General features: G+C 58.8%; 6 protein-coding genes across 6 annotated transcripts; all 6 read left to right on the top strand.

Annotated features, from left to right (window-relative positions):
* Positions 1-1,965: 1,965 nt before the first annotated feature.
* On the top strand, positions 1,966-2,940 carry LMJF_36_6160 (conserved hypothetical protein; the record flags this gene model as incomplete). The annotated part of the gene is made up of 1 exon (XM_001687152.1): positions 1,966-2,940. The coding sequence occupies one exon, from the start codon at positions 1,966-1,968 to the stop codon at positions 2,938-2,940; it is 975 nt and encodes a 324-aa protein (XP_001687204.1).
* A 1,208-nt stretch (positions 2,941-4,148) lies between these two features.
* On the top strand, positions 4,149-5,237 carry LMJF_36_6150 (conserved hypothetical protein; the record flags this gene model as incomplete). The annotated part of the gene is made up of 1 exon (XM_001687151.1): positions 4,149-5,237. The coding sequence occupies one exon, from the start codon at positions 4,149-4,151 to the stop codon at positions 5,235-5,237; it is 1,089 nt and encodes a 362-aa protein (XP_001687203.1).
* Positions 5,238-9,275: 4,038 nt separating this feature from the next.
* LMJF_36_6140 (conserved hypothetical protein) lies at positions 9,276-11,576 on the top strand (the record flags this gene model as incomplete). Its single annotated transcript, XM_001687150.1, has 1 exon — positions 9,276-11,576. One exon carries the CDS (start codon positions 9,276-9,278, stop codon positions 11,574-11,576), a length of 2,301 nt encoding a protein of 766 aa, XP_001687202.1.
* A 1,582-nt stretch (positions 11,577-13,158) lies between these two features.
* On the top strand, positions 13,159-14,118 carry LMJF_36_6130 (conserved hypothetical protein; the record flags this gene model as incomplete). The annotated part of the gene is made up of 1 exon (XM_001687149.1): positions 13,159-14,118. One exon carries the CDS (start codon positions 13,159-13,161, stop codon positions 14,116-14,118), a length of 960 nt encoding a protein of 319 aa, XP_001687201.1.
* A 569-nt stretch (positions 14,119-14,687) lies between these two features.
* LMJF_36_6120 (conserved hypothetical protein) lies at positions 14,688-15,656 on the top strand (the record flags this gene model as incomplete). The annotated part of the gene is made up of 1 exon (XM_001687148.1): positions 14,688-15,656. The coding sequence occupies one exon, from the start codon at positions 14,688-14,690 to the stop codon at positions 15,654-15,656; it is 969 nt and encodes a 322-aa protein (XP_001687200.1).
* Positions 15,657-19,026: 3,370 nt separating this feature from the next.
* LMJF_36_6110 (putative centrin) lies at positions 19,027-19,524 on the top strand (the record flags this gene model as incomplete). Its single annotated transcript, XM_001687147.1, has 1 exon — positions 19,027-19,524. One exon carries the CDS (start codon positions 19,027-19,029, stop codon positions 19,522-19,524), a length of 498 nt encoding a protein of 165 aa, XP_001687199.1.
* Between the last annotated feature and the right edge of the window lie 885 nt (positions 19,525-20,409).

Genomic DNA, 20,409 nt, shown 5'->3' with positions numbered 1-20,409 from the left:
ATTTGATGTTCTCTCACCCCCCTCCCCTTTCTGCTTGTCTCTCCTGCCTCTTCTCCGTCTCTCTGCACCTCTCAAGGGTGTGCCCCACCCCCGACCCCTTTTGCTGCACTCACCGTGTTGTGTCTCTCTCTCTTTCGTGTCAGGAAGATTCGCCAAATCAGACACACACACACATACAGAAAAAAAAAATCACACAACTAAGGAAGGAGGGAAGGGGGAGGAGGGAGGGGGCGCATGCTCATTTCTCGTTACCTGCTTTCTCCCTTGCAAAGAGTGCATGAAGCGGACAAGAATGAAGACACTAGGGAACCTGAGCCTCTTAAAGAAGAGAGCAGAAACAGTGACGACATGAGGACTCATCCTTGAGTTCATTGCTCTTCCCTTTTTTGGTGAAGGGGGGAGGGGGAGGTCTCCGCTATTTCTCTCTCTGTGTGGATGTTGCTGCCGTCGTGTCATATCCTTTGTTTTGTTATACTGATTACCCTCATCTCCGTTTTGCCTCTCCTTCACCGTCACTTCTACTAGTATTGCTTTCTTTTCTACACCCTTTATTTCTGCCCTCCCCTCTCTTTCTCCGTGCCACCTCTCCCCCGTTTGCCCACTCGCCCGCCGCGGCGTTTCGATCCGGCTTCCTCACCCGGTCTGGTCTTCGTTTTTCTCCTTGTGATGGTGGGTGTTTGTATGTGTGGCACAGGCTGCCCGCGCGCTGACGCACGCATCGTCGGCACCCCTTCTTCTCCGTCCTTTTTGCTACCTTTTTTTTTATTTCTCATGCAACGTGCTGCAGCACTCATTCTTTCTACGGCATCTCAGCTGGTATTTTGTGCGGCTTCGACACGGCCCTTCCCCCGCTCCCCTCGAACAAAAGGAAAAAGGGGGCACTGTCAGAGGATGCGGCGGAAAACGGAAGAAGGGGAAGAGGGCTGAAAGCGCAACGACGAGACTCCGGGGGAGAGGGGGAGGGGGAGAGGGAGGGGGAGGGGGAGAGGGAGGGGGTCGTGGCCTGCCGCCTGGCTGCATCGGTGTCCTCTGAGGCGCTTTTTTGTTGTCGTTTTGGAAAGTACCCTGTGTGTTTGTCTGGTGGTGATCGGTCGCGGCGGTGGCGTGGCACAGTGTCCGCGCGTGTTGGCGTGCAAATGTGTGGGTGCGTGAGTGGAATGAACGCAGCGAGGTGGACCAACGGCGTATTTTCTGGTGCAACGTGGAATGAGTGGAAGTAACCAAGCAGAATGCCAAGGAAATCGCTGCAACGGAAGGCGTCGGTGCACGGTCCATCAATGCCTCTCCCCCTCGGTTTTATTTTGCGTGCTACGCAGGGGAGGACATCTCCTGCATGGGGGACTCAGTGTCGAGGCACATATCGGTGCTCGTTTGAGGGGCCCTGCTCTGCCACCAATCCGCTACAAGTGGGGTCTTGATGGCAGTGGTGGCCCCTCAGCTGTGCTTACCTGTAGCCGAGCTGTATTTCTTCACGAAGGCCGCGTCTGCGTATGTGGATCCTCTGACCCTTTGCAATCACCCTCATCTGTACCCTCCGCCTGTTTGTGAGTCTGCCTGTCTACCGCGTGTGCTACTGGTGGGCTGCACCACCGCGTTGCAAACCTAGTCTGTTCCGCATACGGGAACCGTATTGAAGTGTTGTTCCTTTTCTTTTTCTGTAAACTCTCTTTCTTGGACCCCCGCATAGAGCTTTGACCACAGGCACACAGCTGCAGCATGAGCGAGGGTCCGCGAAAGCGCGTGGCGGGAGGTCAGCTGTCCCGTGACGACGACGGGGAGGGGCGCGCCGATGATGAATTTGTGACAACGCCGCAGGTCGCCGATGAGTCGGAGATGGCGAACCGTCGCGTCGTCCGAGTGCGTCGCCCTGATGGGGCGACGTCGTCAGCAAATGCCTTTGCACGAGGTCCTTCCCTGTTCAAGGACGTGTCGCTCGGAAGTGATAAGGAGCCGCCAGTCTTCAAAATGCCGTTTGGCGCCGGTGATGCGAGCAAGGGCACGGCGGCTGCGTTTTCATTTGCAGCGCCAGCGTCATCCTCGAGCCAGTCGTCGTCATCCTTTGGTCTTCCCCCAACCACTAAGCCTAGTGGATTCAGTTTCGGCGGCAGCACCGCAAGCCCTGCAAGTACGGGGAGTTCAACGACGCCCCAAGTCCCCTTCTCTTTCGGCGGATTGCACACCAACGGCAGCAGCGCACAAACCGGAGCAACGAGCAGCTTCTCTTTTGGCACCAATTCTGCTCTTTCAGTGGCAGCGAGCACGCCGGTGGGTGGCTTTAGGTTCGGATCGGCCCCCGCCAAGTCTCCGGCTACCGCCCCGACCGATGAGGCCCCAGCGAAGGAACCAGCGCCGGTGACGGCGACAGCGCAGCCGAAGGCCCCTGTCTTTGGTGCCGGCTCGTTTAACTTTGGCTCCGCGGTGAACAGCTTCGTTGAGGCTCGCAAGAAGATGCAGGAGGAGAAGGGTCAGGAATCGGAGACCGACGGCGAGGGCGAGGACAAGGGCGGTGACGCACCCAAGGATGACGCTGACGGCACTGGCTTTGGTAGCGAAGTCGTCGAGCAGTCGGCGCGCGACGTTTTGGCGACGGCGCCATCAAAGCTGTACTTGTTCGTGAAGGGTGAGGGCGACACGCCGGGCCGCTGGGCGGAGCGGGGTGCCGGGGAGGCGAAGCTCATTGCCGAGGAGAAGAAAGCGGATGCTGGGGTTCATGTTCACCGACTTCTGGTGCGCGGCGGCTACGCCCTCAACGCGACCGTCGGCAAGAATCTCTTCACGCTCTCCAAGACAGAGGCGAAGCATTTCATTTTAGCTGTCGCCACCAGCGAAGGCCCGCACACGTACCTGCTCAAGTTCACCGGCCCCAACGCCGAGGTGAATACGACGAAGTTCTCGGAGGCAATCAAGAAGATTATGCAGGAGGCGGAGAAGGCCGCGTGAGATGGTGTTGCTGTGGACTGCCTTCCGCTCTGTTCCTCTTCCGTGCTGTCCGCCGCGCTCGGTACTGAGTGCCGCTGTCGCGTGTACCTTCGTTCGTGCCGGTGGAGTTGTAAGGCGACGTACAGTGGCATGTGGTCGTGAGCTTGTCCTTGTGCATAGCTGTCTCTAACAAAGAAGCCTACTTCCTCTTTTAGAAACCGAAAGCAAAACACAACACTGAATATCTTAGGGATCTTGGTGTTGCTCGTGACCTGGAGTGCGCGGCGCGTCGCTTCGGCCAAAGAGTTGCTTAAGCCGTTGCCCTTGCACGGATGACAAGAACCGAACACACACCCAAAAGGAAGCAAGTGCACTTCACGAAAGAGCTGGCGTGCTAGTTCTGACTTGGATTTTGTGCGAACGCATATAGCTCGGCGCTCCCCCCCCCTCCTCCCTCCCCCCAGCTGTGCCGTGGAGCTCGCTTAATGCATGTGGATGCTCTATCCCCTTCCCCATCTGCTCACCTCTCGCTGCGAAATCGCGTATCTTTCTTCTCTTTTGCTTCTTTGTGTGCTTCAGGTGCTCGTACACGGCCGCTGTCCGACAGCCATCATTGAATGCACGCATGGGTTTGTTGTGATGCTAGCGCTGATGTTTGCGGGCGATTCTCCGTGAAGCAAGGATACCACACACACACACACATACACATACACACCACTGCTTACCTCGTTCTCCTCTCTAAGCTTACTCTCCTTCTGTTTGCTGACGGAATACCGCAGGGGAAGCGACTGATCGACCTGTGCTATTACTGAAGCTCTCACTTTGCAGCGTCTTTTTCATTGCTTGTCTGTAGTGCGCCTGCTGATTCTCTGCATCGCTGCCCCTGCTTTGCCTTTTTTCCTTTGTCCTTCGCGTTTGTGTCCGTGGGTGCGTCGTCGACGGACGAGCAACATCTCTCACGATCGTCTACCCGCTGTTCTATCTCCTTTGCCCCAGTTTGTGCTGCGGCCACTCAACCCTCCTCTCTCTCTCTCTCTCTCTTATCGTGCTCACAGGCGGACACACAAGCCTGTGCGCGTACCCTTCTCTCGCTGCTCGTAGTCATCGACACTGCATCGCGGCAAAAAAACTGGGCCGTGCGCCTCGAGGTCGTGGTGCCGATTGAAGGCGGCGAACGACATGGAAGCAAAGGCGGCTTCCTCTCCACACGCACCCACCACGTCGAGCTTATGTTCACCGCCTCCGGCCCCCGTGTCAACCGGCCTGACTTGGCGGAACCGGCCAGCTTCTTTGAGGCTTTGCAGATTCTTCGGTCCGAAGACCCGTACTATATGAGCATTACACACCCTTCCACCGAACAAGTCGACTACTTGAATGGAGTTATCAAGTGTTTGCGTCTGCAGCTGGATGGCGGGGTAGATGAAGCGACGGGTGACAAGACGGCGTACGAGCTCGCCGTCGCGCTTCTGTGGCACTCCGATACGTCGCTCATCGAGGAAGGCGTGCAGCTGATGGAGTACTTGCTGAAGGAGCGCTGGGACCAGTACTGGTCCACGGCGATCTGCAGTCGACCCAGCGCCGCGGTTGGCGACGACCAGGACGAACATGGCGAGGCTGTTCGCAGTCAGGTAGTGGAAAGCGTACCAGATGAGGACGACCGCGACGATGGCGAATGGGTAGACATCTTCGGCAGCCCAGCTGAGGGCCAATGTGTGAACCTCAGTTGTAATGCAGCAGTCGCGCATCCCTGTTCTGCTCATCGCACGAGTAACACAATGGCCCAAAGGGCCGCAGACTCGGGAACGCAGGCGATCTTGCGTGGCTCCGCTGTCCAGTTCGCCACAGCCCCGCCGCCGCCAGAGAGCGAATGCGGGTCGGTGCCGCCATCGCTGGTGCGTGACCGCGGACCGTCCGCCGCTCTCACGGAGGGCGAGTCTGGCACGACAGTCGGCTCATCCTGCGCATGCTCCACTACTGTTACTGTGATGGCCATCACACAGGGCACGCAGAAGTCGTTGAATTCGTTCTGCACAGGCCCGGACACGGCAATGCCAAGCACTGACAAGCACGTGCTGAGTTCCACTGACGCGCTTTCGCATTACGAGCGTCTGGCGAAGTGCTACTACAACCTCGCCGTCGGCTACACAAAGATCCGGAAGAACGAAAAGGCCCTCTTCTACATTAGCAACATGCTTCGGCTCAGCCCCCGTAGTGAAGAGGGGCTGATGCTGCGGCGTCTCCTGTGCGCACGCCTGTACGTGCGTCAAATCTTTATTTTCTCTGTCCCGCTGCTTGCTTTGGGTTTGCTCTTTCTGTAGGGTAGGCGGTAGTGAAGTGGTAGCTGCGTGCAAGGTGTTGAAGGAACACGGAGAGAACGAGCGACGAGCCAGGGCTGCGGTGCACTGCCACAGCAGCGGAGCGACTCGTCGAGGTGCATGGGAATGTGTGGCAGGGATATCGCTTGGTGGTGCCCTGGCGCTAGCACGGGCGCGCGCGTGTGTGTGTGTGTGTGTCTGCCTGTCTGTGTGCGCGTGGCTTCCCGCATATGTGTGCTTCGCATCACGCACCGCCATCTCCCTGCTCCAACCTCCCACTCTCCTCGGTCCCTTCGTGCATACTTTTCTGTTTTCTACCCATCTTGTTGCATCCATTATTGGCAATGCTCTTTGGCGGCATGGGAGATGGGGCGCCCTTGATGCATCACTTCCTGTGGTCGCTCCCGTTTCTCGTTTTGTTGTTGTCTTCGTTCAGCGGGCGCTTGCTGTTGATTCCTGCATTTCGTGTTGTCTGAGTTCCCGCTATGGTGTCGCAAAACATCATGCGTTTCGGTTTTTCTTTCGCTGCTTGCTTGCTGTCGAGAATCTCTTCATTCCCTGCCATCTTTTGTGCCCTTTTCAGGCTGCAACTCGCCCTAAAATGAAACGACAGCAGCAGCGACACGCTTCGTGGAGCTCCCTCCCGCGCCATTTCTGTGTGTTGTCTGTGTGACCCTGCGCTGGTCACTGACTGCTGCATCGGTGGCCTCTCTTTCCTTTCCGCCTGTGTGAACCACTGGGAGCAGGAGAAGGATTCGGCCGTGCGCTTTGAGATGCTCGCCTCGGTGCGAACGTGTCGTGTGGGGGCCGCGTAGCGTAACACTGCCCGTGCGCTTGTCTTCACGCCGCGTACTCGCTGCCGTTGGCTGCACACGTGCACACTCATCGCGTGTTGTCCTTGTGTTCTCCTTGCACGTTCATCTTCTGTTCGTCTATCAACGCCCGAAAAACTGACGCCGCTCCGGCACTGAGGGGAAAGCATGCCGACAAAGAGGGAGCGGGTGAACAAAGAGAGAACTGCAGCGTATCCGCGAACGTGCAGGTGTTCGACTTGATGAGCACTCCTTCGCTACCAACCTCTTCTCTATCGCTGCACCTTGTAGCACTTGCTGCCACTCCGCGTTGCCTAGCTCATCTGCTCCACACCACGCACACGAACCCCCAACGAAGCACAAGCACACAAGAGGGGGGGGATCTGTTAGGTGCGGACACGATGCTGCGAGCGTCCACACCACTGCTGCGTCTAACCGGCCTCTCCTTAGTCCTCAATCGCCGCTCTCTGCTACGCCGTGACGTAGTGGCGAGACCACGGTTTCCAGCGCGCCTTAGCGTCCCTGCAACGGGCACCACGGCAGTCTCGCCTTTTCGTGCTCCACTGGCGTTGTGCGTACGGCGCAGTAGTACAACAGCGCGGTCAAGGCAGTGGCGCTCATTGAAAATCGCGCGCTCATGGCGGGAAAGGCCGGCCTCGTCTTCCTACGCTGCGGTGAAGCGCCAGAAGGCGTCGAGGCGTAGAGGGGTTTCGAAATCTAGGGGGCAATCAACAGCCACCAGCGTGAAGACTCACAAGAAGGGTCGCGGAAGCCTGCGGAAGAAGCGCCTCAGCGCCCACCAGCGACAAGCAATGAGGTACAACAAGCGTGTCGAAGCCATTGCTCGCCTCTGGAAGGAGCAGCAGCAGCCGCAAAAGCAAGGCACTAGCAAGAGGCTTGAGAAGTCCCTCTCGTCACGGCTTAAGTAGTTGAATGGACGCGATGACCACAAACAGCTCTTCACACACACACACACACACTCTGTGCGTGTGTCTCCTTGTTTGTCTGTAGGTGTTTGTGTGTGTGTGTGTGTGTGTTGCGCTCTCGGATCAGCGCCTTTCACTTTTGCACGCGACTTTGCCTCTTGGCGCAGCGTCACCGCTCCATCTAAGTTGTCCCCTTATTGTGTAGCTGCTGAGGAGGCTTGTACGCCTTCCTGTTTCCCTGTATAATTACCTTTGCCCGATCTTTTTGTTTTCTGGTGTCTCTGTCTGTGCGCGCATGTGTGCCTTTGCACTGGCTCAGGCGCGCCATTCGTGTCGCTAGGCCGGATATCGCCCCTCACTTCTTTCTCGTTGCCGCGCTTCAGCTCTTCTCGGTGACAAGGGTTTTTTGGTGAGCGTTCTTGCATGAACCGGCCTTGGGTACGGCGTCGCTTTACCAACCCTGTCACCGGCAGGCGCCCCCTCCTCTCTTCTGCTCCCTTGGCTCACAGTTCGTCCCCTTCAACGGGTCCTCATGCTGTGTATGTGGGGCGAGCACAAGAGACAGCAGTCGGAGCGCGCAGGAGGAGGAAGGGGTTAGTGGGGCACATCACCCCCTCGAGGAGTTGCGCAGTCATGCATACGTTTCTTGCATTCTCTTCTCACATCGTGCGGCCCTGCTTACGCGACGCTCACATTGGGCAACCACGCCTGTGTTATCGTCTTGTTCTTGCCTGCCTGCGCTCTTCTGCTCTTCGTTTGGCAGAGCAGAAGTCGCAGTACCCACTCCAACAACAACAGCACAACATATGATCGAAAAAAACAACAACAACAGAAAATGCATACGCGCATGCAAGCGCACGGCTGCCTGGTAACGTACTTCTATGCGGGAAACGTTTGGGGTCATGGAAGTCGTGAAGGACGCGCATGTACCACACTCAAGTCACCGCTCACTTTTCTGTGTGCAGGTACGTCCTTCTACCACTGCCCTGTCATCGCTTTTTTGACAAAAGGAGGTGTTGCCTCTGCAGCACACACGCACACTCGAAACGAGCGAAGCCATCCGTTCCTTCTCCTCTCTCTGCGCCCGCTGCGGTGTTCATGACTGTGCTACTCTCCCCCCCCTCCCTCCGTGTGTGCCCTCATCACAATGCTTTTCTCACCCCGCTGTTCTGCTTCACCTCCGTTATCCAATGTTTACGCCCCCAACTGCGTGCTCTTCTGTGCACATATTCTTGATGACACACTGATCCTCGTTTTCTTGCGTCTCCACACCCTCATGCCACGTACATCACGCAATGGAGAAGTGCTGTTCTCGACAAAATGCGAACTGAATAGCAACACCACCTAGCCGTCGCTCTCCTCCAACTTCTTTCCATCGCCGTTCTGGACCCCCCTCTCTCTCTCTCTCCCTCCCTCCCTCGCACACACACGATTCGATCACGCACTTAGCGTTTCCTCCTCCCCACCACGGAAAGAACGCAAGTCTGGGAGACACTGCTGCTGTCCCGGGGCGGCGAGAGTTTGTGCGGCGTTGTGGCCACCTTTTCCCTTTTCGTATCCCATCGGACCTTCCCTCGCGTGTCGCGCGTTTAATGGCATCCCTCTTTCTGTTTGTTTGCGTCTCCTCCCCCCATATTTGCTAGCGCTTGTCGTGGAACTTGTATGCGAGCGTATACAGACGGGCGGCACTTCGCCTTCTTGTTGCTGCTCATCTTCTGGCCTCTGCGGTCTCTCCGCCTGCATCAGTACACCGCCCACGGTCCTTCTATTCCACCCACCTACGCATTGCCCTCTGCTGCACCCTGCCACTCCGTGGGCAGTATCTGCCATTGACAATACTTGTTCGGTCCTCACACACTTCTTGAACCTCCCTTCCTCTGCGGATACGGTGTGGCTGTCTTCAGCGCAGCGTTCTTCCCGTGGCTTCCCCCGACTGTCCTCCTGTGTAGCCGGAACCGATTCTCTCACATTCTCCCTGTCGCTTAGACGGTAAAGGCACTCGGGTTGTACATGAATGCATGACGGGGCTGCGACTGTCGCATGACGCCACCGTCGAAGCCCCGAGCGCCGACCTCTGGCAAGCATTCACCTCCTTCGATGGACAACGTACGATCAACATGGTAGGAGGCACAGCGAGAGGCAGCGGTGGCGGGGATGCGCGACAGCCACCTACGCCAATCTCGCGAAGGCAGTCGCACAGCGCCTCGGCCGAACGCACTGTATCATTATCACCGGTCCTCAGCAGCGACACTGCTTCGAGCGCTCTTGATGTGCCCCCCATCGACTCCCTTGCTAGCGCCGAGATGTCGGTGCCGTTGCCGCTCTGGGGCGACGCGTCTGCCTCGCACTCCGTGCAGGGCCGCGGTGAGGTGCAGAGCATCGCCAGCGTCTCGTCGGAGTGGCGCACCTCCCTTGACTTTGCACAGCAGCTGGACATCAAGGCAGAGAAGGAGCTGCATGCGCTGTGGTCGGCGCTGTGGGCCGCAACTCACAGCGAGGCCGCGCTGCAGACCGCCTTGGAGAGTAGGCGAGCGTCGTGGAACCCGTATCGCCCCGTCCGTGGCGGGCCAGAGGTGAAGGCGGAGATTCTGCACAGCGAGGTGGTAGAGTTTCAGGCTATGGTGCCGACCGATAGCTTGTACCTCCGCGGCGTCGCTGCGCAGCTACCCGCCTCGTCGTCTGCAGGCTCCGTTTCGCCGCGGAACTCGATTTCCCGAATCAGCAACTCATGGGTGTCGCCAGTCTCTCCACACGGCACTGGAGGGCAACGAAATGCAGCGAAGAGCAAGGCAGACGCGGAGGAGGAAGTGCTGGTGATGGACGGGCCTTCTGCTGTGGCCTTCCGGTCACCGTCTACTCCGGTCACCTCGCTCACTCGCGGATCTCCCTGGTGGGCGGTGCGCCGTGCAGAGAGCGAGGCGGCGCTCTTTCACTACATGTGGGAAGCTGTCGTCGTTCCGTACTACGCATCCATGCCTGCTGCCTTCTTTTCGGCTGCCTTGCCCGGCGACGGTGCAGCGACGCAGTCCAGCGGCTCCTTGATGCCTTTCGCCCCTCGCCGCGAGGAGCGGGAAGACCGGGAGGCGAGCGGCGTGGTCACCGCCTTCGGTGCGACCCGAGAAAAGGTGCGAAAGTGGAGCTTTGAGGCATGCCGACGCTCGTCCTCTCCGTCTTCAGCCAACATGTCGCCGGCGCAGAAGCGCGACCCTTCCAGTGTCGGTGGGGCGCGGTTTTCAACGTTGGCGACAGTGCGTCCACCGCGCCTGGGCAGCGGTGGAGTTTCTCACGTCGTGGCATCGCGAGACCTCGACATCGTCTCGGAAGACTCCCTGGAGGTCGAGGTTCTGGAGGAAAACAAGGGCAGCAGCCCTGTATCGCCCACGCACGCCGCATCGCCCCTGGGGAAGGGAAGCGATCGCAGCGCTGCGACTCCCGACCCGGCTGCCGCCCCTGCCGAGCGCAGCGGCCAACGCAAACAGCGTCCCTCATCAGCCTGCGTGCACGTCCTCACCACTGCACCGCTGGACGTCGTGGCGACCGATAAGCTGCCACAAGGATCGACCCATGCCTCGACTTCAACGACGCAGCAGCGCGCCGCGTCCGCTTTCTCGGAGTGTGTGCAGGTCGCTGGCACCTTGTCTGCGCCTCGCAGTGGCGCTGCTGCCTCTGCCTGGATGAGAGGCGGGCTGTCTGGAAAGGCGTCCAGCCGGAGGGAGGTCCCGCTCTTCCACACCACCGCCAAAGCTGCAGGGAAGCCGTCGAAGACCTCCTCGTCGTCACCGCCGCGCGTGGCGGCGCAACCACCGCCTTCCCGAGTACAACCGCAAGCCGCTGAGGGGGAGCGTGCAGCCTCGCCTGTGTCGGTGGTGGCGGCCGCGAAGGACCACAAGTCGCCGCAGCGAGTCCACCCAGCCTCGGGGGCGAGCAGGGCGCGAGGTGGCCGCGCGACCGCAAGCGCCGTGCGAGGAAAGGCGTCCCCAGCGGCGCGTAGCGCGTCACGCACTGCTTCTTTGGCGCCTATATCGCATGCGGATCGTACCACGGTGTCGCCGACCACCAGCACGAACGCGTCTGCTCAGCATGCTTTGCAGCTGCTCGATCTGCACAGTCGGCACACGGTTCGCTCGCCGATGCTGCAGCGCCATCTATCGCCAATTCCGAAAGCAGCAAGGGAGACTGAGGGGGGCAAGTCGGCAAAGGCAGAGCTGACGCCACCTGAGGTGCCGGCGTCCCACTCCCAGCGGTGTGGCTTTGTGTCCCCCATGCAGCTGCCTTGTCGCAGCAACCGGCGACGGCACGCTGAACAGCTGAAGAGGCTCGTGGAGCCTGGGATCGACGCTCAGGTCGGTTTCGACTTGCCCGAAACGATCTTAGCGAACTCGCAGCCGGGGCCCCCGCGCGAGGTGGCCGCGCATTCTGCGTCCACAGAGCGGCATCGTCCGACGGCGCCGAATTCGCGAAGCGTGGCAAACACCACCGCCTCCCCTGCCGTGCGCAACTCATCGATTGGCGCTCGACAAACAGCCAAGGCACCGCAGCGGTCGTCTTCGAAGGCGAAGGCCACTTCAGCGGCGCCGAAGCGGCCCACCACCGCCCACCGCTAATGCACGGAGGCGCACCACGTTCATTGGGAACACACGCTTACAGGTGCTTTAGTGGCACGAAGGCTCTCCATGCAAGGGGGGGGGAGAGAGGCATGAACCGCTATGAGACGGGCAGCAGTCTCATGCCTGTCCCCGAGTACTCGTCGCTCGCAAGAGGGCGGCAAAGAATGAAAATAGAAACAAGCCGACACGGGAACAGCTGGGAGTGTACATGGCGAAGACAATTGCCGACACCCCGGAATGTCCGTGCTTGTGCGTGGGTCTGAACTTGCGTGGCGGCATGGCGCAGGCGCGCACCCACCGCGGATAGCGTCGCACTTTGGGCCTGGTGCCTTGTTCTCCCCCCCTTCTGCCGTGGCTACACGCACCGGGCGCGTTGATGGCTTTCATGACGCGTTTTCGTTTTTTTGTCGCTGCTCCTCTCCGACGTACTCTCAATGGTCACTGTCACTCTCACCTCGATTCCCATTCGTCTTCACGGCGACGCCTGCCCCCCCCCCCTGCAGCTCACCCACAGGCGGCAACCACGGACATAGACACTCAGTGAGATTACGGGATCGGGGGCGGTTGCTCCCTTGTCTCAAACGTGCGCTCCCCCTTTTTCGCCTCGGCCACCAAGTCCGTGCGGCCAACACACGTACATGGTCACACAGATAGGCATGCGTTAGCCGGCAGACTAACAAGTAGTTCCATGAGCACTCGGATCGTGTGCCCGCACTGCGGCAAGGGGATGCGTTTTGAGGCGATGAAGGCGCACCTTGATTGTTGTGGGGAGTCCGCACCCCTCACCACGCCTCGGCGAAGCTCCCCGGCGAAGCACCCGGTGCCGGCAGCAGCTGAGAAGGCCGCATCTGGGCTGGGCTATTACCACCGGCTGAATAAATTGAGCTGTTTCAGTCGCAAGAGCCGAAGCACTAGCGACGGCGGTGGAAATTGCTCCAGCGCATCCAGAGTGAGGGAGGATGCTGCCATGGCGCAGCAGCTCATGTGCTCTTCATCCCCTCTCACGGTCGGCGTTGTCACATCCGACTCCTGTGCATCTGCGCCGTCGCGGGAGCACGCCGCCGCGAAGCCGCGAAGACGCCCTTCTCCGTCCTCACTGGCCAACTCAAACGTTTCTGGGGGCGCAACTTCACTGCCGTCTACGCCGCTGCCGCTGCCACCGTCAATTCAAGTCGACTTACGAAGCACCAGCGGGGAAACCAGTGTGTCGCCGAGGGTCGCAGGTGTAGGGTTGCATTCAGCGCCCGGCGTGCGGTCTTACCGGCAGCCCCAATCGACAGAGCCGCTTACTGCTTCCTCCGCTGCAGTTGCTGGGGCCACGTCAAGCAAGCCGCACAGCACGACAGAGCACATTGCCATCGCCGCTGCGGGCAGCCACCGTGGAGGTGTGCACAGTCGATTGTGTGGTACTGCAAGGGAGACGGAATCGCTTCATCGTCATCCCGCTAACTCTGTCCGTGCAGCTCCACCCGGTGCGCACACAGACACGCTGGATGGTGTGTCCGCTGCAGCGGATGACTCGGCACTGCCGAGCACGATTGCTGATCTCAGCAGCGCGCACTCCGCAGCACCCACTGCGATGAGCACAAGACGCGCTCACGAGACCCCCATAGCCGCGTCGTCGGCAGCATCGACTGTTTCGTCTGCAACGTCGTCGAAGCGCCCAACGCCGCAGCTGAGCAGCTTTGCGATTCGCCTGCGTGGGAGCAAAGGATCCTCTTGTCCAGCTCAGAAGACTCCTGTGAGCGACTTGTGCGTACCGTCGATGAGACTACACGACAGCAACGCCGTCGGCTACACTCAGCAGGCAGCCGGTGACATCTATGCGGCATCGTCGCTAGGATCAGCATCGACGGCCATGACACAATTGAAAACGTCGCTGTCGCAGATGCAGCGGCTCGTGCGACTGCAACAGGAGCAGCTCTCGGCTCTTCTACGAGGCCACGGGGACTTGCAGCGGCAGGTCACCGTTCAACATGGCGCCTACAACGAAATAGTGCAGCGCTCGATGAGCCAAGGTGCGGAAATGGAGGCTGCGCTTCAGCAGCACACCGCTCAGTGGCGGCGAGAGCAGGCCGCAATGCAGGAGAGTATCGCCGCTCTCTGGGATATCGTGTCCGATATACATCAGCGCCTGCACAACGACGCCCGATTGCCGGCTAAGATACTAGCGGCATCACAGCAGGCTGAGGAGAGTGCCTACTACTCTGATATTGCCTCCTTTATTCAGCCGGATGTCGCGACTCCTTCGTCGGTACCCGCATCGTTGCTTGCGCGCAAGGATGGTGCGCTCCTTCGTGCGCAAGCATCTGTCTCGGCTTTTGCGAACGGATCCACGCGCCCGTCTGCGCCTTCGTCTGCCTGCGCCATGAGCTTTACCCCTGCGGCGGCAGGGCCGTCAGCGACAGCTGCTCGCGGTCCTCCCTATACGATGGATATGCAGCAGCAGCAACGTGAGTCCATGGAGGACCGAGTGGTGGCAATGCTGCACAAGAAGCCCACTGTGGTCGTGCGCCACTCGGCATGGAGGCAGCAGTGACCGAGGCGGGGCATACGTTGCCTTGCGGCCAGGATGCCGCGCTTTCGCACGCACGGGCTGCCCCTCCAGCAGCGCTGGGCTGGGCACTTCGACGTGCGATGTGGAGACGTACTTATCCGCAACAAACGAATCACAGACATGCACAGCAGACACCGGATCAGTATCTCTGGCGAAACTGGAGGCAGCGGAGGGAAACCTGGGATCTCGCGGTGCTCGACTTGGCTGCTCTGCCGGTCTCAGCTGTGGTCCCTCACTTGCGCCTCTGGTGTATTGACCTCGTCCATGACTTTCTTACTCTCTCTTCACCACTTGTCGTTCTTTTGCCTGAAACGGGTCATCACGCACCCGTTTCGGTGACTCTGTCTCGCGACTGCCTTCCCACCCACGCGCACACATGTGCATGCACAAACGTCTCGGGCTTTGCGCGATGCGCCCCAGTCCACGCTCTGGAGTCCCGACCTCTGGCGTTTCTCTTGAGGAGGAGTGCGAGAGGGTTTTCCCATCTGTAGAGCTGCGCTGCTGCCATCAACTCTCTCACAAGCTGCGCAGCTCAGCGGCGTCGCGCGGTGATGCCACCACGCAAGTTTCTGTGCTCCAAGTGCGGCGTGGAGCAGGCAGCAGTGAAGCGGCCGCGCAACGGGCAGTTGTTGTGTCGTGAGTGCTTCTTCGCCCTCTTCGAGGGTGAGATTCACGACACCATTCAAGCGGAGCGTCTCTTTGCGCCTGGCGACGTGATCGCCTGCGGAGCGAGCGGCGGCAAGGACAGCACCGTCCTCATTCATCTGCTCGACACGCTCAACAAACGACACGACTACGGCATTCGCATAGAGCTTGTTAGCATCGATGAGGGCATCGCGGGCTACCGTGACGATAGCCTTGAAACGGTGAAGCGCAACTCCACGTGCTACGGCCTCCCTCTTCACATCCTATCGTACCGCGACATCTTTGGCTGGACGATGGACGACATTGTGCGTGTCGTCGGACTGCGCAACAACTGCACCTTCTGTGGGGTGTTTCGCCGCCAGGCCCTTGAAAAGGGGGCGGTGCTGGTCAAAGCCGATAAGATCGCGACAGGTCACAATGCCGATGACATGGCAGAAACCATTCTCATGAATCTCCTCCGCGCCGACGCGCCGCGGCTGTCACGCTGCACGAGTGCCGTGAGCGCTGGCGAGGGTATTCTGCCGCGTGTGAAACCACTCAAGTACGCATACGAGAAGGAGATCGTGCTCTACGCGCATTTCAAGAAGCTGGACTACTTCACCACCGAGTGCACATACGCTAAAGATGCCTTTAGAGGCACTGTCCGGACGCTAGTGAAGGATTTGGAGGCCCTGCGACCCCGCAGCATCGCGGACACTGTCTACAGCGGCGAGCACCTGGAGGTGCAGGAACAGGAGGCGCTACCGGCGAGCGCGCCAAAGCCCTGCGAGAAGTGCAGTTACCTGACGAGCCAGCGCCTCTGCCGCGCTTGTGTGCTGTTGGAGTCGCTGGCGCGCGGCGACCCCTGCGCGGCACTAAGACAAACAATGGTGTGAGGCAATGCGGGTACCGAACACTGCTTCAGACACCCATGCATTACACAGGTGTGTGCTGACGTTCGCGACAACTGGGTCTTCTCTCGGCTGTGACGAGTGACCTACACTTCCGCTACAAGTACTCCCTCTGTCCGCTTTTAGTAACAACTCACGAGTAACCAGGAGAAGAACGGGCGAGCTGCAATTAGCCACAAGCACAACAGAAGAAAAAAAACAAAAAAACAAAAGACATGAGCTCATGAGACGCGATAGTGCCGCGCGTGTGTGGTGACCGAGCCAGCAGTGCTTCTTTTTTTGCTTGTTTTAGCCTTTTGTTGTGGTGGTGTAGCCGACGCCTGAGGTGAACGCGTCTTTGGCCGGCCATTCTCTCAGCCTTTCACAGAGCTCGCCATCCCAGACCCCACAGCGATAGGCGATACAGCTGGAGTAGCTGTCACTCTGCGGCCCTGCCTGAGTTGTGGAGCTTCTCTCCTCCTTTGTCGCCTGCCCCTCGCTTCGCACGACCTCTCAGCGCGATACGTGGGCGTGTCCTTCCTGCGCTGCCTCCTTTTCATCCGACCTCCTCTGCTTCTCTTCGCCTGCGCGGCGTCTTTTTCTGTATTTTCGCGTGTATCTGCCCCGCATGTCGCCATCTGACCTTCTCGCTTCCGTCGCGCGCTTCTTCTCCACACGGTGTGAGGACTTGCGTGTGCACCTGCTACTCGTGCCGCATATGCTGTGCCCACATCGTAGATGGCGTACATTCACAACGGCCGTGTCGTGGAGAAGAAGCCCTTCACGGTGCGGGGCTTCCTCCTCGCGCTCTGGACGGCGCTCTCTCTCTTTGCACAAACGCTCTTCACGACCCAGCCAATGTCACAGGTCGTAGAGGAGCATCAACACCCTGCGCCTCGTGCGGCAAATGCGGCAGCCGACGGCGGCGGCATACTGGGCTCGCTGCGAGCGATGCTGAACCGCCGCGGTGGCGGCGGCCAGGCGCTGGGCGGCGGGGGGAATAGCGGCTGGGCTTCCGCTGTCAACCGCCGCGGGGGCAACGTGCATACACTACCCAAAGCACCGATCTCCGGTGGCTGCGCCTCTGGCTGAGGGAGGTAGGCAGGTGAGAGTTGAACGCAACACAGTGGACGTACCGGGCAGATCGAGTGCGAGGAGGGCGAAGAGCTTAGCCGCTGATTCGGGCATACCCTCGGTCGCTACCTAGTCACCGCGGCGTTTCTGCGGTGCATGCAGCCTGTTTTTATGCTCTCTCTCTCTCGTACGTTTTTCATGTGTTACGGGCTCACGTGAGAAAAGGGCTGTCCGTTTGTGAGTTCGCGTGTGTGCCGTCGTATTTTCAAGGCACGAGAGTCGCTGCGCTCTTTTCTTTCTCCGCCCTCCTCATGCTCGGCTTTTTTTCTGCGCTGTTGTTCCTCTGCGCTGTCTGTCCTTCTGCTGGTCCGCCTCTATCCGCCATGTGCTGTGCGGATAGAGGAGGCAGAGAGATCGAGAGAGAGAGAGAGACAGATGGCGTCGGCCTGCCCGCTTCTGTGTGTGTGTGTGTGCGTGTCGCCGTGTCTATCACAAGAGGAGGTGCAGCACCGTTGTCATGAGGACGAGTGAGAGAGAGAGAGGATCTTCGCCGAGGCGAAGGAAAAGAGAGCCGAGAAAAAGACGGCGCCAACACACGTTGGTGCATCAGATCCACGCACGAATGCAGCCGCTCCTCTTTTTGCTGAGCATCTCACCTGCGTTTCCACCGCATCTGTGCGTGCTTGTGGACCGTTGTAGCTGGAGCTGTTGCTGTCGTTGATGCGTGTGCTGCGCCACACAGGCACATGCAGCGACATTGCAGTAGACGCAACAGAATCATCCGCAGCAACGCACCACAAGCAGGCAGACAGCCAAGCAACAACAAAAGAAAACGAGTATCCGTTTTCTACGATTCTGCTGATTATGGACCTGTGAGAGAACTGGCGCATCGCCCTCTACTTCGTACTTGCCGTAAGCAGGTCTTCACACTCACCCTCATCGCCGGCGCCGACTGTTCTTCGCCAACTGCCTCCCCTAGTACCTCTCCTCGCTGCGTTGTGTTTCTATAGCTCAACCGCTGCGGCAGCGCATACGGCCATCGAAACGCGTGAGAGATGGAGCTGGACGAGGTAGTCGAGTGTATGACGACGGTCTCGTGCGTGTGCGCATCATGAGGCGAAGATCCATGCCCGAGAAGTCGAAGGGAGTGAGCGTTTTTGTTCGATGACTCCTCGTGGAGAAACCCTGATCTTATGTGGTCCCACCTGGATGATACTGACACGCACAAACAGCGTATTATTGCCTTCTCTGGCCACACACGTCCGCGTCTGCCCACATCAGCACTCGTTTGGGCGACAGCAGCGGTTGTAGCTTTTCAGTCCTATATGAGCCCCCATCCTATCCCCCCCCCTTCTTTTCCTTCCCCCATACAGTGGAGTAGGGTCTCCTTTGATGATACATATGCTGGCTTGTGCTTCCTTTGGTGCCCCCTTTTTTTGGTGTTTTGCCGTCGTAGTTGTCGTTCATCGGTTACGGAACGTACCGCTCAGTTTCTGCTGACGCTACCTCCGTCTTGTGAGGGGAATATCAGGGACGCACCGCAGGCGAATTTTTTTTTTTCGATGCTGAGCCGCCTTCATTTTTGCTGTGCGTGCTTGGGCGACGCACCCCAGAACACCTCCAGGATTCCCCTTCCGCCCTCTGCAATATACGCTTCATCGCTGATCCTTGCAGCTTCGTGGTGTGCGATGCCTTCGTTTTGTCATCTTATGATCGTTTTTCGTTCTACTCTATTCTCCATCCAAACACTCGAATGCCGCTCTCATCGCGATGGACTTGCCATGGCAACGTGCAACTGAGCTCTTTGTGTTCTGAATGAGCCGCCGTTGTCGCCAGACGTGGCGCGAAGGGCTCACTAGGTGTGCTGGAGCTGTGCGTTTTCTTACATGATACACAGGCCTCTCTTTCCCAATACGCGCGAGCCCTTCTCATGCAAGACCCATTTTCCAGCATGCCGTCCTCTTCTGGCTGCCGTTCCGTTGGTCTCACCCCTCGCTCGCACGCCTGTGCCACTTACACCCTTTTCTTCTTCATGCAGCCTCCATGGTGTTGTCGCATCTCGTATCATACAACGTTAACATACGCACCCACATCCACACAGTTGAAGCAGGCGTGTGTCAAAATCTTCGAAGCGTCGAATCGGCCACCGCGGTGGTATAAGTGATTCACGCAGGAACTGGGTCAGTGCCCTCTCTTTCTCGTAGCTTTCTTTGAACACCTTTGAGAGAGTTGGGTGTCGCTGCTCTCGCTACGGAATCAGCTCTCGACGGCTCTCTTCAGCACCGGTCTCGCCTTGTTTCTCATGTTAAACACCGCCTTCTCCACCGCTGACGGCCGGCGACTGCCGCGCGACTTGACGGACCAGCAGAAGCGGGACATTGAGGAGGCGTTCCGCGTGCTCGACGTGAAAGGCGTGAGCACCATCACACCAAACGATCTAAAAGTGGCACTGCGCGCGCTCGGGTACGAACCGGACAAGGATGCGGTGCGAAAGCTTGTGGCGGAGATGGATCGCGGCGGCGTCTCCAGCAACCTCGTTCTCAGCGAATTTGAGGACGTCATGCGCCAGCGCTTCTTTGCCGAGGACAAAGACGACGAGGTGGACCTTGCCTTCCCGCTGTTCACAGAGGGCAAGTCGGAGTTCATCTCTCTCGATGACCTGAAGCGGGTGGCGGCGGAGGTTGGCGAGGATATCCCCGAGGATGTGCTGCAGGAAATCATTCGCGAGTGCGATGTGCTCGATCGCGACGGCCGCATTTCCCGTGAGGAGTTCAACAAGATGTTGAAATCAGACAAGTGACTGCCGTCGATTTTGTGACGAAATAAAGAGGTGAAGGGCGAGAGCGCGTGCCCTAACAACTACCTGCCCCTACTGGCCATTTCTTTTTCTGCTCATGATGTACATGTTAGAAGAGGCTGCCACTGTTTCATACGAGGTGATGCTGGTGTCTGTGTGTGTGTGTGTGTGTCTGTGACTGCGCGGAGCCAAAACAAGAATGCCCCGCACGTACCTCGTCTGGCAAGCTGTGGTAGCGTTCCTGTGCGCTGGCAGCTTCCTTTTGCGAGGAAGCCAGACGAAAAAAAACGGCACAAAGCTCACAGAGGGACACAAGCGAACAGGGCCACGAGGGCGCAGGTGCACTCAGGGTGCCCCCCCTCCCCTCCCCCGCTCTCTCAAAGAGGCCAGGTGCTCGAAAGGTGAGCCGAGGAACACGCGTACACCGCAGACGAAAAGGGCGCGACAGAGCGGGCCTGAAAGTTAGCAATGCCGAGGCCTACATCCTTTGGTGTCTTCAATGGGCCAGCGCTGCGCGGTGAAGAAGAGTCGGTGTGCCGGTGCAAGCTTCTTGGAGCGCTGCGGCGGCCTCTCGGAAACGAAAATCTCGCACCTTTCCTCGATGAATCTCCTCCACCATGTCCTGCCTCTCTCTCTTCCTCTCTCATTTTGTGCTTTCCCGCCCCCTGAATCTGCGGATGCTCGTGATATCTTGACGAACACACGCACAAGCAGTTCAAAATCACCAAGAACGAAACGCCAGAAAGTAGTTGAGTTTGGCACCCAAAAGGCTGTCCCTAGTCCCGTTCCACTCCCCTACTCATTCCTCATATGGACCGTGAACAAGAAGATCGAAACCAAGTAGTCTTTCAAACACGTGCACGTCCCACACATACGAATTCGGGAGAG

Source organism: Leishmania major, chromosome 36 (assembly GCF_000002725.2).
Source record: "Leishmania major strain Friedlin complete genome, chromosome 36".
Taxonomy (NCBI): Eukaryota; Euglenozoa; class Kinetoplastea; order Trypanosomatida; family Trypanosomatidae; genus Leishmania; species Leishmania major.
The sequence above is the reverse complement of the archived record's forward strand: the minus strand, read 5'-3'. Positions and strand labels throughout refer to the sequence as shown.